Genomic DNA, 17391 nt, shown 5'->3' with positions numbered 1-17391 from the left:
AACAGCAGAAGCAGAAGGTGCACATATTTGGACAATGAAGCGTTCTTGCATTAACTTTTTAAGTGACAAAGGTTCCGATATGGTTTATAACTTTCCTACTTACCTTGCGTCCAGGGGGTCCTGTCTCCCCAGGGGCTCCTGGCTCTCCTGGAAGTCCAGCAGATATCTCAAAGCAGAATTTATTTATTTAAAATCATATTTACACACACATATGTGTATATATATGTGTGTGTGTGTGTGTGTGTGTGTGTGTGTGTTTTAAATTTAAATATCAAAGGTGAAAACTCAAAAGTGAATTTTCACTTTCATTATAGAAAACTGAGAGATTTCCAAAAGGCACAAAGAGTGAAAAAAAAAATGCTGGGTACTGTGGTGCACGCCTGTAATCCCAGCAGCCTTGGGAGGCTGAGGCAGAAGGACTGTGGGTTCAACACCAGCCTCAGCAACAGCGAGGCACTAAGCAACTCAGTAAGACCCTGTCTCTAAATAAAATACAAAATAGGGCTGGGGATCTGTCCCTGAGTTCAATCCCCAGTACCCGTCCCCCCAGAAAAGAAAGAAAAAAACAATACATAACAATCCCTTCTTCCTCAGATAATCCTTGTTTACATTTTGGTGTCTTTTCTTATTCTTTTAGGTGTTCAGTCCCATTTTTGGAACTGGAAGAATCCTGATTCTTTGGATGAAGAAGAAAAAAATTTATATATATATATATATTAGTTTGTAAAACTTATTTGGATCATACTTTTTCCTGATGTCTTTTAAACTAAGTATGTAGCTCTGGATGTTTTTATGTTATTAAATATTCTTTTGTAAAATCACTTTTCATGGTTGCATAATATCCTGTTACATGAATGTACCATGATTTATTTAACCAGTCCCTTACTTTTGGCATTTACATTTGTTGTTGTAGTAAGCAATACTACTGTAAAATCATACTCACAATTCTGATTATTGGGGAAAACTGCTAGGATTGGAAAAGCTGGGTTGAAGGAGAAATTTTTATCTAAATGAGAATATTTATCTCTTTTTATCTAAACTAAAAAACAAAAATAAATAAATAAATAAATTCCCTAGAAAATAAAACTAAAGTATAAAACCTCCTAAGATGACAACAATAAAAACAGAAACATTTAGCAGTTGGCTAGAAGGAAATGTAATAAACAGCAGTAATAAAAAAAAAAAAAAACAGTTGTTATCTGTTTACTTGTGTCAGAATTTTTTCTATATGTATTCAGCAATATACTTTATCACTGAGAAAGCCAGGATTTACTATTTAAAAATAGGATAATATGCTGGTGTACGCCTGTAGTAATCCCAGCAGCTAAGGAAGCTAAGGCAGGATGATTGCAAGTTCAAGGCCAGCCTCGGCAATTTAACAAAGCCCTAAGCAGCTTAGTGAGACCCTGTCTCAAAATAAAAAAAAAAGGGGGGGGGGGCTGAAGATGTGACTCAGTGGCTAAGTGCCTGCATCCCCACACCGCCCCCCCCCAAATTACTTTCTTTTGCAAAAGTCATGGGTTTTACAACTTTTGCAATAATAAATGCTGAAGTTGTCTACAATCAACTTAATTTGTAAAAGCATTGCCTATGGAACAGTAAATAATTGTTGATGTCCTCTTGTATCCCAATGATATTGACAGTGTGCCAGTTTGAATAAAATAAACTCACTGACCATATTTTACTCAGAAGACATGGGGTTAACCTCGCCAAAGGAAAGATGGTAGATTGAGTGTCTGCATTTCCTGTTGTCCTTTCTAACATCTTACCGAAAGTAAACTGAGTTTTTAAAAGGGCAGAGGCAACAATGATAAGAATTTGGAAGAGAAAAAAGGCAAGAGACATAAAATTTTGGAGGCTGGAAAGCAGACGTGTGTTAGACACAAACCTGAAATAGCTAAGTCCTAAGCCAGCATCAGGGAAGGACCAGGACTGACATGTCTGATATCACACATTCCCAGAAGGCTCAGGCTTTGGCAGTACCAGACACCACGAGAAGGGGAAGTGATGGGAAGAGGCCAGATAAGGAGGCTCAGTGGAAAATAATTTTAGGAGTCCCCAGATCTCCTTTCATTTTTAACAGTTCGGTGGTTGTCCCTTCTCTCCACCATGAAATAAACTGAGGTAAATCTGAGTTGAGACTCAGGAAGAGTTGAGGGACATCCAATGGTACCACTGAAACAGGAGATGCAAAGAAACAATGCACAATAAATGTGAGATCCTCCAGCTCTCTTTTTCCTCATGGCTTCTAGAAAGCTGGCATATAGGCCTTTACTCTTCAGGCAGGAAACGGAAGGAATGTTTTAAGGGGAATCTAACTAAAGAAGAAAGACCTAAAAATACTGATATCATAGGTTTGTGTAAAAAAAAAAAAAAAAAAAAAAAAGTTTAGCCAGATCAGCCTCCAGTGAAATCTGTAGTTGGTAAATCCCATTCATATCCTCAGAGCTTCCAATCTGACTTTTTCTCAAGTGTTAAATATGAAGCAATAACTCATTCTTGATACATATGAGAAATACAGATTAAAATAGAAAAATGCAGGAAACAGACTATGTTGGGCAAAGAAGACTTAAAAATACTCATTTATATCCTTAGAGAGATAAGAAAAAATGCTCTATGAAACAAGAATAGTATATGATAAAAAAGGAACATGAAGAAAACAAAAATAAGTTCTTAAAGTATGAGAGAAACATTACAAGATAAAACCAAGGAACACAAAGTAGAACAAGAAGACAGAAAATAGGAGAGAAAAAGTAAAGGAGTAAATTGACAAACAAAATATAGGTATTCAAAAAATAGTAATAGAGGGGACAGAGGGGAAGAAAAGCTTCGAAATAATTAATAACACTTTTGGAACCAAAGAGCATACATTTCCAGGCTCAAGGGGCCTATCCAATGTCCTTGAAAATTGATAAAAATGGATCATACACAGAGTCATAAAAACCATGAAATATCAAAAGTAGGGACCAAGATATGATCCAATGGGGTTCCAGAGAGAGAATATTGGCCATGTAAAAAAGTTAGGAATTTGAATTTCCTTGGACTTCCCAAAGCAATGAGAGAAGCTAGAAATAATGGAGAAATGACTGCCTTCAAAATCCTGAGAAATTATTTTTAAATTGGAATTGTGTCCTACCCAAAGTATGCATCACATCTTAAGGTAGTGTCAAGCCATTTTCAGATGTTAGCTGTACCAAAAAAAAAAAAAAAAAAAATGTACCGCTTGTTCATCCCCTCTTAGTGGGCTACTGGATGAGTTTTCCATGAGGCACGGGAGAAATCCAGAAGTAGGCTGGGAATGGGAATGAGGAGTCTGGGAACAGGAATGAGATACCAGAAGAAAAGTGAAGGGAATCCACATGTGAAGGTAAGGGCGATTGTACTTTGGTTGGTACCAAGCACAGTGGAAACCAGATCAAGATGGTCAGGTTGAAGCTCTGGGTGGAGATTTAATAGGCTACCTGCTGAACCTACACATCTTCAGAAGGGATTTGGATCAAAGGTAAATGATGAAAGGTAAATCAGCAACGTTTACAGTAATACCTAAAACTTAAAAATCAAAAGGTTGGTGCCATAGGCATGACATTTAGAAACATATTGCCAATTCCAGAATCACCAGTTAGGAAATGAAAGTTGTTTCCATGGAGAAGGAAATGGGAGGAATTGAGAGGGGCAGAGAGATGACCAGTTATTAAATTTCTTCCTTTTTTTTAATTTGACCAATAAAAATGCCATTAAAAACATTAACATGGTGTCGTCATTGTTTTAACCAGCAGTTCTCAGCTGGGGAGAATTCTGCCACCCCTCCTCTAGCTGCCCCGACATGGAGAGATCTGCAGAGGTGTTTAGGGAGGGTGGGGTGATGCACGCAGCAGGCAGATGCCAGGTGTATTGCTAAACACCCACCAATACCTGGGGCAGCTCCTAAACAGGATTATCCAGCCTGAGATGTCAACAGTGTCAAGGTGAAAAGCCTGCCTGTTTCAAACTGTTTGTAAAGTTGTTGTTTTTAACGAAAACACACATACAAACAGAGCACATCTACACAAAATAAAACAGGTTAAAATCACCCCGAAATTTAAATTTTCAGAATTTAAGGCAAGGTTTTTTTTTTTTTTTTTTAACCAAAATCTTCCAATAGAAACTTCTGCTCTTTCAGGAGAAAACCTGAGAATTTTTAATGTCTCAAACTTCAACTTTGAATGACAAAAATACTCAAAGCAGATGGATGGGTGAAAAAAGCCAGTCACAAACAATGCAACATGGATCACAAAGAAGAAATTCAAATATTTCCAATGGCCAAGAGGCAAAGTTTACATGTTTCATACTAGTTTATTGTTTTTTTAAAAAAATGATTAATGTGCCATCACGGGAAGGGAATGCAATAAAGAGCTGAGCTTGTTAGCATGCTTCTGATGTTCAAGGTTAAACTGCTCTGTTAATAAGCCAAAGGAAATGATCCAGAGATATTTCAATGCAGATGACATCTAGATTAATTTGAAAGTCTTTTCCAATTATTTTTCTAATTAAATCAATCTTTGTCATTTTTTGAAGGCATAAGGATAAAGGATAGCCACCAAAAAATGTTCAAGGAAAAGAATTATAGTTGGGAAGAAGTCCTCTTGGGAGAAAGAAGAAGAAGGGAGAGAGAAATTTCTTTATCTTGCACCCCTAAAACCTACATAAATATTCTCTATACATAAAGTTCTTTGGTAGAATCCATTATGACATAATTATCCAAGCATGGAACATATCTTATTCTAATTAGCACCCCATTCTTGTAGATGTACAGGATGTTGGGTTTCACTTAGGTATTTTTGTACATGCACATTGGAAAATTATGTCCGATTCATTTGAGGGTCTTTCGTATTCCTATCCCTTCTCCCTTCCCTTCATGCCCCTCTGTTTAATCCACTGAACTTCTTTTCTTCCCCACCCACTCTATTGGTGGTTTAGCTTCCACATCATCGGTGAAAACATTCAACCTTTGGATTGGCTTATTTCACTTAGCATGATAAATTTTTATCAGAGATTTCATCCTTCCTAATTCTCTTGACCAGTGCTATTATGAAGAAAGAGATGAAGATTGAGATTCAATTGCCTTTATATAATCTTAAAAAAAAAAAACCCACAAGCATCTCATGTGTTCATAGTCTAAGATATTCAGAGTCATGGAATGTAAGAAATCTATTCTTAACCCCTCAGCCTTAGGTGAATTGATGCTTATGAGATGTCCTGAACATATCTTTCTTCTCGTTGTCCCAGAGCGTCAGGCAATAGCTAAGCCCCTCCATAAAATAATAAAGACATATTCAGTTACATACTAAACACAAATTTTCTCACAAAACTCAAGAAACTACCTTTCTGAGATAAATGAAGATGGAACCTTTTAGCATATATCTTATTAAAAATAGCTTAACAATACCTCATTCATGAAGACAAGAAGTCAGGGGGCATTATTAAGTTGCATTCAATCTTGCAGGGAGATAGGATTAAATTGATCATATTTTGGCTGTGTAAAACCTGTTTTGGATCACAAGGATTCCTTTGGGTAAAAAAAAAAATCTTATTTCTAGTGATAACAATGGTACCTTAACAGCCAGGACAGGGAATTTGTTCACTAAAAGGGAGCAGTCAAGAAATGAAACAACAAGGACATCTTCTTGCTGGCATTGAGAGATGAGTATTATAATCACTGAGCCACATCCCCAGCCCTCTTTTAATTTTTTTTTTTAAATTTTAAGACAGGGTTTCACTAAGTTACTTAGTAGTGAAAGTTACTAAGGCTGACTTTGAACTTGTGATCCTCCTGCCTCAGCTTCAGGAGCTGCTGGGATTACAGGCCTGCACCATGGCGCCTAGCAAAATCCACACATTTTATAAGACTTTGGGAACAAGTCTATATAAGTCAAATGACTATATATGCATGAAGAAGGACTTTCCGAAGTAGCTGAAGGGGTCAGCAATGGGAATCTGAGAAGCTTACCGTTATGCCTCTGGATCCTTTGGGTCCAGTCTCTCCTGGACTCCCAGGGTCCCCCGTCTCACCCTAAGTGCATTAAAATAAAATGGTTATTGAAATCAAATCTATATCACAGAGAGATATATATGTGCTTTTAAACTGATTCCAACATGAAGTCATTTTTCACATGTTCTTTTGTCTTTGAAGGGTTTTCTTTTCCTGTGAAGCTCTCACAAAGTTGGCTCAGGTCCTGGGAGACGTGAACTTGTTTTGTCCTTAGACCCTATCACGGGACCTGGCATTTATCAAGTTTAGTAAATGTTTCCAGAAAAACTGGAAGCCCTGAAGTTGAAAATATCTTAAGGCAACTTACAAACATACTGAGAAAATTGAGCCAGGTGAAATCAGATCATTTTGATTTTCTTTACATTTTACTTTTCTCTGAGGAAAGAAAAAAATACATATGATAGAGGGGAAGGATCACCCTGGAGAAGAAAATTTTCAGAAGGATTATTTTTCTTCCTTTACCTATGAATTACAAAATTAGACATGAAATGTTTTTTGAAAATCTTATACTTCTAAATAAAGGTTATCATTTAAAAAAAATTTGGCTCATTTCTTTCTTCCCTCTTTTCCCCTCAGAGGTAGGACATCTATTTAACAGGAATAGTCCTTCTGTTGGCCCAGGATATGTTTCCTAACCCCAGGAGTATTTCTGACAGATCTCTAATGAATGCGAAGTACACAATACCTTAGGTCCACTCTCTCCAGGGAATCCTTCTTGTCCCTACAATTGACAGTAGAGAAGATTAATTGCACACATTGCCCAGTGTCTTTTTTTAATTTTAATTGAAATGTATTTTTGCACATAATTATTGAGTATGAGTTCTTGTATAATATAACAATATATGCTTACAATGAGTAATGATCAAACCAGAATGTTTTAATCTCCTCAAACATTTACCATTTCTATGTGTTGGAAAATATAGGAATCTTTTTCTTATTATTTTAATGCATACCATTAAATTGTTATAGACTACAGTTACTCTAACATGTTAATAATTCCTACAGTCTCTATCTTGATACCCGTTATCTAACTTCTCTGTCTCTTTTCCCTATTATCCTTTTGAGTCTCTAGTCACCACTAGATAACTCTTTCATAGTATTCAACCAGTGTCTTTTTACTAACTCTAATTTATCTGCTGACTTGTTTAATGCCTCTGAACCAACGAAGGGCTCAAACAGTTGCGAACTAGAAACCAAACAGTACTGTTGGAGAAACTAACTCCAATTTCTAAATTAAATAATTTATAGGTTTCATCAAAACTTGACAACCTAGATAAGTGACTAAAAGGAACTTGAGGCTAAAGTGATTTGAAAAATTACAAATTGCCTCTTCTGCATACGTATAACAGAATACATGGTCATTTGACCCTGTGTCTCTGGAACAATCTTCTTAAAATGGATTTTCATGGCGAACTTGGAAACCTACAAAGTCTAAGCTGGATTATTCATTGTAAGGTCTTCCTTCTTTCCTTCCTTCCTTCCTTCCTTCCTTCCTCCTTTCCTTTCTTTCTTTCTTACCTTACTTTGGTCAGGGTTTAGCTGAAGAATTATAATTATAAGAATTATAATTATACTTGATAAAGAGAATACATATTTAAAATAAAGTTTATTTTTTAAGTTTTATTTTAACATGTGCAAATTGCAGTTTATTATTGGGGTCAGTGTAATATAGTTCAATACATGGATACAGTGCGCACCAATCAAATACAGATGCCCTTTATCCACCTTCTCCTTCCCAACCTATAGTAATCACTATTCTACAAAAAAATCAATTTTACTTTCTGAGTGTTAAAACAAATCTTAAATGTATGTAAAATATGAGAGGATGAAAGAAGAAACAGCACCCAAATCTTCCCACCCAGAACCATGGTAATACTCTGTCCTACTTCTTTTGAACTTTTAAAAAAGCATGTTAGCACAATGGGGATAGATGTTTCCCTAGGCATATTCCAAATTTTCACTTGAATTGGAAATATAATTTTAATTGTATTAGTTTTAATCATTTTTTGTAGTTGTCAATGAACCTTTATTTTATTTTATTTATTTATATGTGGTGCTGAGAATCAAACCCAGTGCTTCACACATGCATGGTAGGCAAGTGCTCTACCACTGACCTATACAACCGCAGCCTCTTAATTATATTTTGAACCTAAAAATTTTAAGCATAATTATAAACATTACACATTCATTTTTGTAGAGTGGCAAATACCCAATGTCAGGCTATTGAATATTTGTCTTTTATGAGATATTAAGGCTGTTTTCAATTATTCTCTACTTTAACAAACTTTTCACTAGAGATTCTTCATTCCTTAGCTTTATTTCTCAAAAATTTTTAGCTTTCTTTTGTTTGTTTTTTTATACTCCCAGCTGGCCTTTTGGGAAGTCCACTTGGAATCACACTGATCTTTAGGACGATTTAGACTTTGCAACAGGAACACTGCCTCTCTGCTTACTTTATATCTCAGATCTTTGTCTTAGGTCTTGAACTTTTTTTTTTTTTTCAGAAAGGATATCCTAAACTATATTATGTTTTTGAAGATTTTGTAGTTATGATTGGGTCTTTTTAATTCTTAGTTTTTACTGGTCATTTTTGGTATATAGAAATCACTGGCTTTGGTAAACTTACTTATTTCCAGGCACTTAATTCAGTGACAATACAAAAATGATCATTCTGATGTACAGGGGTTTTCTTTTGTTGTTGTTTTGTTTCATATTTTTTTTTAAGTTACCACTTGGACCAATGCATTTTGAAAAATCCTGCAAAATCTTTCACTAGTGGCTAAAGCAAACATAGTAACAGGAAAACAGAGTGTGGAATGCTTCCCTGAGCAAACTTCAACCCTGAACTGCTAAGACTAGAGGCCTTGTTTAAGCTGAACCAGGTCAGGCCCTAACCACACATCCCTGCAAAACACACAGAATTCATTTTTGTGTTTCAATTTTTGCACCTTAAACCCTCTCATTCTCTTCTCTTGTACATGTCCCCATGGGATATCAGCCAATAGGAAACACATTATAAAAATACGTTTCAAACTACAAGATTGTTTTATTCACTGAAATATATATATAAAACAAGCAATAAAAAGTAAAGGGAAAACATTCAGCTTCGGGTAGATGCGTCTTACCTTTGCTCCTTTACGTCCAACACTACCATAACCTGGACTGCCATCATCACCCTGGAAAAATGCAATTAATTACTAACATCTCAAACTCCAGATAGAGGCAGGCTTATTCACAACAGAACAAGACAGCCAGGTTCGGGGTTTGATGAGAAGCCTAGGATGCAAGATCCTCCCTCTGGGCAGGCCACTGACATTTTTGTGATAGTGGCACTAAACACGTCTGCAAAGAAGGAGTAATAATTCCCACTCATGGTGTTGTTATGAGGATGAAAAGACAAAGCGTTGGGAATACTGTTAATGGAGGTAGCAGTTGCATTTGTGTTTTAATATATCAGGTCTAATCCATTTTCCATTTCCTGGGCCAAAAACAAGAACTCCAAAATGTCTGGATATTGGCTACTGACCCTTGTAGTAGCTGGGAGCAATGGGGGGCAGATGGAATGGGTTTCTGATAAAGAGATTCTAATGGGAAGAAAGTTTGGAAGAAAGATTAAGGGGATACTAAATGCAAGTTTTGTCTATTTTAGCCTTTGGCTCCAAGATCATCCTGGCCATGATTTTTGGTATTTGGGAACTCACTGTCTTGGAAAAGCTGGCCAAGGAACTAGTCCAAGGTGAGGATGATATCGCTCTCAATTTCCAGCACGCTGTAAAGCTAGACTGAGATACTATCACTAAAACTCTTCATAGACTCTTCAGAGGTAGCATTCAGACATCTATCTAACTAAAAGATTCCAAGGGTCAGATCAAAAGTACCGATAAATCACAGAACCGACCTGCAAGCCTCGAGGACCAGGAAAGCCAATAGCTCCTTTTTCTCCTGCATCTCCAGGCTCTCCCTGTTAAAGAGCACAGTGAAACATGTCTTTATTAGGTTGCTTTTCTGATGGAAATCAGAAATGAGGGCATGAAGGCAACATTCAATTGCATCCATGTGTATCACACACACCAAGGCGCTTGTGCCCTGGGCTGCGTGTTATGCAAACGACACAAGAGGAATGGCTGGCTGCTGTTGGCCAGCGAGGTCTCCTCCACTGACAGTTGAATTCTCAGAGGTCTGATTTATTGTTTAGTGCAAGTTGCCTCTTGGCAGCTCATGCCATGAAACTGTCTTACCACGAGCCAAGGAGGAAGCACTGTACTGTTCAGAAAAATGTTAATAGAAAGGTTTTCCATGATGATCCATGCAAATCATCAGGCTCCTGCAAAGATGGTAGATGTACTGAACTAGTTTTAAGGTTTCCGAGTGTGAATCAGACAACTAAGGGTGCTGGCAATAGTTTCTAACCTCTGACTAGTAAAGCACCTACTGTGGGTTATACCTCAATCTTAGTATTATCTCAGGCAAGTCCAGCTACATGGAAAAATCAACATGGGTTTAAAAAGGAAGGTTAGCTCCTTTTAAAAAAAATTTTTAGAAATTAAGTTTGGAATGGTTTTAGATTTACAGAAATGTTGTGAACATCAAACATCTCTATCCTACCTAGGATACCATATGTCATGTCTCTAAGTTCTTCTAGACTGGGGCAGTTTATCAAGCTTCTCTTGTTTTTAATGACCTGCACAGTTTTGAGGAGCATTGGTCAGGCATCTTACAGAATATGTTCTCTAGTTGGAGTTGGTCTGATATTTTTTCTCATGATGAGACTGGGATTATGGGTTTAGAGGAGGAAGACCACAGGGGTATGAAACCATATCATCACATCCTATCAAGGTTACACACTATCAACGTGACTTGTCAATGTTGACTTTGACTGTGGGGTTGACGTAGTGTGGGTCGAACTTCCTCACCATCAGGTTACTATCCAGCCTTCTCCCTAGTCCATGTTGTACTCTTTGAAAGAAAGTGTTAGGTGCAGACTACACTGAAGTGTTTGGGAGTGACTAAGACATTTTTAAGAACAGAAAGGAAGTCTACTAAGTGTGAGAATTGCAAATGGATTATTATCCACATTCCCGAACTCTGGAGGATAAAACAGATTAGAAAGAGAAGCAGAGATCTTCTGATTCTCAGAGTGTGCTCTGGGGCCACCTGGCCCATGGTCACCCAGGGTTCAAGTGTAAAAGGAAACTCCTGGACCCCATTGGATTAGTCTCACTAGTGGAGTCCAACAATATGTATTTTAAAGTAAACTTGTCAGCTGATTCCCATGCATATTGAAATCTGAGAACATCTTCAAGTTTCAGAAACAGAGGAAGTCATATGGCTTGTCCAGGGCCAAACATTTGGTTTCTGGTAAGCCAGGCATTGAGTCCAGCAGGATTAATTGCTGGGTTTCCATGTGGACATGAACTTACTGAAGTAAGCTTGGGGTAAGTGTTTGGGGGTTTATCTCATTAATAATGAGTCTAAGGTCTCAGTCCATCCTGGGTCTGCCCAGAGGGTTTGTGTTTGCTGTGGGATCCTTTCCTCCCAAATTTTTGCATGGCTCCTTAAAAGTTTATTCATTAATAATCTTCATAGGTATAACTACCCAGCTGTGTCTGTCTCCTTCCACATACTCACCTCAATCTAGCTCTAGGGTCCCTCCATTTCTGTCTACTCCTCTTTTAGTCCCTCTACCACACCCTAAGGAGTGGCTTCATTTCACATAATAGACTTAAATCCATGTGCACATCCATGATGTCTGCCACACACACACACACCCTTCCTCACAGCACAGGGGACTTTTGTCACCAGTAACACCACTTCCCTGACACCCTTCTCCAGGACAGAAGGCAACACTGTGTCTGTTCCAAATGTTCATCTCCTGACCACTATTGTTGACCCACATGCCCTAGAAATCCCTTCCTCTGAAGCCGATTGTTGTCCATGCATCTTATTACATAGTCCGGTCAACTATCTCTGCGTCACTCGACTTCTGGCCTCCATCATATCTTGCTAGCAGTTGTCCAACACAGCTACCCTCTTTTCCTTATGTCCTCAACCTCATTCTCTTTGTCAGGAAGTTTCTGTGCTTGAGCAGCTACTCTGCTTTTTCTTCCTCCATCTCCTCCTTCCTCTTCTCTGATCATAAACATGCTACATCTCTCCTATCATTGAAAACAGCTCCCCCCCCCCGCCCCGCTCCAACCTTGCCTAGATCTTGGCAGTAGGGGAAGTAATGTCTTCCTCCTCCTCCTAAAGGCTTAATTTCTTTACAGAGTAGTTTGCAGCTCTGTATTCAGTTCCTCCTCACCAACATGTGGTTCAGTCTTTTGCAATCTGGGTCCCTTTCCTTCTTCTCCTCTCAATTGCTACACTTTGGAACTCTTCTTTGAGCATCCTTAGCCACCAGATCGGATGGCTTCTCTCCTCCCCTCCACGTTTCTGGACCTGTCAATACTCGTGACTGTCCCTTCTTGTATTCTTCTTCACAGAACTTTTTTTTTACTTCTTTTCCTTCTTTCATAACGAAGCATTGTCTTCTAGCTTCTTATACACTTCTTACAAATAGGCATCACTGAGGAAATTTTTTTTTAAAAAAAAAAACAACCAATGATTTCGTATCTCCAACCAGACCTACCTCCCATAGCAAAAGATTTTCTTCCTTTGGAAACCCGCTCCTCTTTGTGACTTTCCTGCATCTATGATGGTGTCTCCACTGATGCTGGAAGTCCCAAATCACCTAGCCCCTTCTGCCGGTCACAGTTCCCTGTTGGAAGAGTCCTATGGAATCCTCATCCTGTGAAGTCGTCCAATCTCTGCTTGGCCCGGAGGCTGTGAGAGTGTACTGCCTGATCTCCTGGCTTCCAAGCTCTCTACCTTCAAAACCCTTCACTGCGTTGCCCGTTTAACATCTTCCAAGTCTGGCTGGGTTCAGACACTCCATTCACAACCTGTAGACAGCTAGCACTGTACTGGCTACTGAAGAAAGTCAGTCACATAGACACATTGTTCTTTATGTGCCTGCCAGAGGGTGGTATTTGTCATCCTCTGAATAATCCCAAATCACCCATCCTGCCTCTCTGTCTGCCAAAGGTCTTATCTTCTAAGCCCACTCACAGCCTATATCTTCTTAGATATATTCCAACCGAGAAATATTTCTATCAATGCTGTTTAAACCTCCATGTCACTCCCTTATCCCTCTCTATTTTATGCCCTAGATTATTGTCTTGAAATTTTTCTGAGTTTTGTGGCTTTCACATCATATTTATTATACCACCTAGAAATTCATTCATTCATTCATCGAGTATTCACTAAGCACTAATACTTATCAGGTACTGTTCTAAGCACCAGGAATGCATCAGGGAATGAATGAAGATTCCTGATCTCCTGTAGCTGACTCTCCAGCTCAGACAAAGGGAAGGCTCTGTACAGGGCCTTGGTGTTAAAAGGTGCTCAGCAGACGTTAGAATGAATGGAGGAAAGAAAGGAAAGAAGAAAGCAAGCAAGAAAAAGAAGGAGGAGAAGAGGGAGGGAGGTAAAGATGCAGGGAGGGTGGGAGAGAGAAAGGAAGGCCAAGCCAGAATAGTCCCCCTCCTCCCCGAGATCCCTCAGCTTCTACTGGGTGTAGCTCCTCGTGAGATTATGCTGAACTGGAATCCCTGACCTCATCCTGGTCCACACCCATGTCCTTAGAGGTCACTGGCTCTCTAAGAATCAAGCCAGGGTTTAGGGGCAATGGGATGTGTTTTCCTTTGTGTTGAAAGGGCTCTGGCGAGTACAACCAGACACAGCTCTCTTGAGGAGAAAAACCCCCACTTTGGGGGATATAAAGAATGTGACCTACTTTATTTCCTTGGCTTCCCAAACGTCCTTGGTTGCCTGCTTCTCCTTCGGGTCCTGGAGGCCCCTGAAACAAAACAAGGTTTGCAAATATAGCAAAACATAGAGCAACTTCCCCTTAAAACTTTTGTGTCTCTTCTAAGAGGAAAATGAACTACAGATGCGAGAAGAGTTATGGCTGTACAGATTCTTGCTCTGGAAAAAAGTATTGCAGCTGTCAAATAAAGTCTAGTAAATAAAAGAAAATTAATAAAGTAAGTCATGCCAGATGTTGCCTAAATGATTGTGCTTCCTCGTGAGTCTTCTCTTCCAAAGAGATTTCAGGTTCTCACAATTTTGCTCTCCGAGCAGATGTTGCTAAAATGGCTAACATTTAAAGAAGGTATTCCAAGTGACATTTGCCTTAAAAGAAACACATTCTACCAAAGCAAAGGATCAGTCTTTTTACTTTTTTTAAATGCAGGCTTGGCTTCTTTATTTCCAAATAATATTCATCAGAAAAAGCTCAAGAAAATTTTTACTAAACACAATTTGCATGGGACCAGTGGTAGAACACTTTGCCTAGCATGATCAAGGCCCTGATTTCAACCCTCAGCACCGCAAAACAAAATACAAAACAAAACAAAAGTCCCAAAATAAACAAGACTGACCCCCCTCCCTAAAAAAACCCCACCAAAAATCAATTCACATTTTAGCAAAATATGCTCAGGTAACACAGGATAAATATTCTGAAATAGATTCAGAAAAGATTAGAAAAGAGAAAAGTAAGTGTAAGTGAATTCCTATTTACAAAAGGGGAAAAAGTTACAAAGTACATAAGTTCAATTTAACAAGAAAGATACAAGACCTATATTTAAAAAAAAAAAGCTTTAAAACTTTCTGAAAACATAATAACACAACTTGAACAGATGGATAGACATAATATGCATCTAAATGGAAAATCTATTAGACATAATAGAAGTAAATTCTTCCAACATTCTAGAAAGCATTTTTTATTGGAACAGCTTTAGGGCTGAACATTTTTAAATCCCAATTCAAAGACAGCACAACTTGCCTTCCTCTGTTATTAGCACTTGGGATCAGGTTTTTCCTTTGGGATATCCAAACATATGTCAAGAGAAATATCTTTTTGCAAAGCTGTTTACAGGTACTTCTAAGTAATCCCAACATCTGTGAACTAAAATATATTCACAACATTTTTGATCATGGTTGCTATAATTTAAAATTAAATAAGCTAATCTCTGTGTAATAAGCACAATGCTTAACAAATTAATTTTGTTTGGAACAAAAAAAATTGCCACATTAACCTTTTCATTCTTAAATAAAAATGTAGTGAGTGGGTCATAAAAGCATTTTCCTAATAAGAGGGATCGTTGAACAGTAAATTGATTGCTAAGGAAGATAATTTTTCCATAATCCCCCATCTCTTTTCCTCCTTTATTTTAAAAGGAAAGTCTCAATTTCTTTACCCTCTATAGAAAGCTTTCGATTCATTTTCTTTGAACTTTCTCTTCCACCATGGCACAGAGCTGTCCCAGGACATTCGTGTTCAACCAAATCAATATTTTTCTGCCCTTACTTTATTTGAGATTGATCATGTGTTCTTTGAAACTTTTCCATTAACTTTTGTAACATCAAGTTACCAAGATCTTCCTGGGCCCTCTCTAGTGTCCTCTCACTAACCTTCAAACACTCCTATTCTTTGCCTCTTAAATCTCCATCCTTTCCCCTATTTCCCTCAGTTTAACCCCCCACATACCACTGCTACATAATGACCCCTAAATAATGTACCTTTAGTCCAAACCACTCAACTGAACACCAGATTCATTTATTTAAATGACTATTGGATATCCCACAGGGAGCAATTATAAAAATAATCATATTTACCTTAAATTATGCTCCTAGTCTCATATTCTTTTCATCAAGGCATGCTGTCACCTTTTACTCCTGCTGAAACTCAAGCTAGAAACTCTAAAATCACCCTGGATCCTTCCTTATAGCTCACTTCTCCAAATCGCTCAACTACGAGTCAGACAACGGAGAGTAGTTTAATCCCCGTCTTCCAAAAGTCTTACTATTAGCAGCATCCATTGTTCCAGGAAGAACAGCCGAACCTCCTGGCTTGCTGGGTTAGGTCTCATTCTCATCTCACCGATTACTCTACTCTGTATGTAACTACTGATTTATTTCTCTTTCTGATTTACTAGAGACTTGATTGCACACTTCCTAAAGGATGAGGCAAATCCTATTGACTTCATTTCTCTGGAACACCAGACAGTACTTAGGACCCACCAATCCGTCCATCCATCCACCCATCTGTCTTTTCAGGAATGATCCTCAGGAGGGAAGGAATAATGTGCTTAGTTGGTTGTTTTCCCATGTAAATTCATGTAATACAGAGAGAAAAAGCAGAGAGATTCTAATTATCCTTGACAACATGGTACCAGTTGGAAGTTTTGCCTACCAGCTCTCTTTCCATAAAGAACTCAGAGGTGGAGAAGATTTCTGGAATATTATTTCATGTGTAGTCACTCAAAGCACATACAAGTAGAATGAGAAGTTAACATGATTTACGAACCTCCAAAATAAAAGATGCCTTGGATGGATGAAGGATGGATGGATGGATGGATGAATACATATAAGACCTTGTCATCAGCAAATCAGAAAATACCTGATTCTGTTTCCTATGCAGGATCCTACAAAGTACCAAACGGAGACTTGTGACTGATCAAATAGGGCTCAGGTTTCAACGAATGGTTATCCAGATAAATTACCTACTCAAATACTAGTGTTAGATAAAAGATCATGTTAGTAGTTTCTAAAGGAAAGGAGAAAATTTCCTGGGTATCAGAGCCAAAGAGTTCCCTCGACTTAACATCAAGAACAGCTATGGAATATAAAGAGCAGCTGAGGCAATGGTGTTAGTTAGAGGTTAAAGGTTCATTGGCTTTTGCTGTAATGGCTGCCTTTTATGGAGCTTTTTATTCTGTTCAGGGCACTGTGCTAATGGGAGATAAAATCTTTAATTTCCACAACAATGTAGCGAGAGATTAAAATCAAAAACAGATTCTCAAGGCATTTACCCCCAAATCACTTAGTGAATATGAGGATGAGATGGGAATTGAATCTCATTCTGACTCTAAAAACCAAAGTACCAGCCACTCTGCTATTTTGAGGTCCATGTGTGAGACAGACTTCCCAAGGTCTTACATCCATGCACCAGCTTAGATTGGAGGTCTGAAAATGTGAGTCTCCAAACTTGAGGCAGGCGGCTGAGGCTAAATCAAACCTCCAACATGGGCACTCAGGCTGGAAGTGTTTTGCTTGTGTTGAATCTATTTCATTGCCTTTGGCAGCCACAAATGCTTTAGTGTTAAGTGAGGATAGGAAGGAACTGTTCAGAGTTCAAATGTTTAAAAAATATATATCCTTAGCATCTTATTAGAAGATACGGCACTAGGAGTTTGGGATGGATGGTTGGGACATTCATTGCCAAGGACATCTCAACTTTGGTTGGGACATGGCAGGGCAGG

General features: G+C 38.2%; 1 protein-coding gene across 2 annotated transcripts in view; it reads right to left on the bottom strand.

Annotated features, from left to right (window-relative positions):
* COL6A6 (collagen type VI alpha 6 chain) overlaps window positions 1-17391 on the bottom strand; it is a 147091-nt gene that overhangs the window by 32078 nt on the left and 97622 nt on the right. For both annotated transcript variants that reach the window (XM_081301126.1, XM_081301125.1), the window contains exons 25-30: window positions 13863-13925; window positions 9927-9989; window positions 9154-9204; window positions 6714-6749; window positions 5987-6049; window positions 104-166 (exon numbers count right to left, since the gene is read on the bottom strand). In XM_081301126.1, the coding sequence (XP_081157252.1) occupies window positions 104-166; window positions 5987-6049; window positions 6714-6749; window positions 9154-9204; window positions 9927-9989; window positions 13863-13925 (339 nt within the window). The remainder of the gene's footprint in view (window positions 1-103; window positions 167-5986; window positions 6050-6713; window positions 6750-9153; window positions 9205-9926; window positions 9990-13862; window positions 13926-17391) is intronic.

This window comes from Spermophilus citellus (genome assembly GCF_964194105.1).
Source record: "Spermophilus citellus genome assembly, chromosome: 7".
Taxonomy (NCBI): domain Eukaryota; kingdom Metazoa; phylum Chordata; class Mammalia; order Rodentia; family Sciuridae; genus Spermophilus; species Spermophilus citellus.
This window is presented reverse-complemented; position numbering and strand designations above follow the sequence as displayed.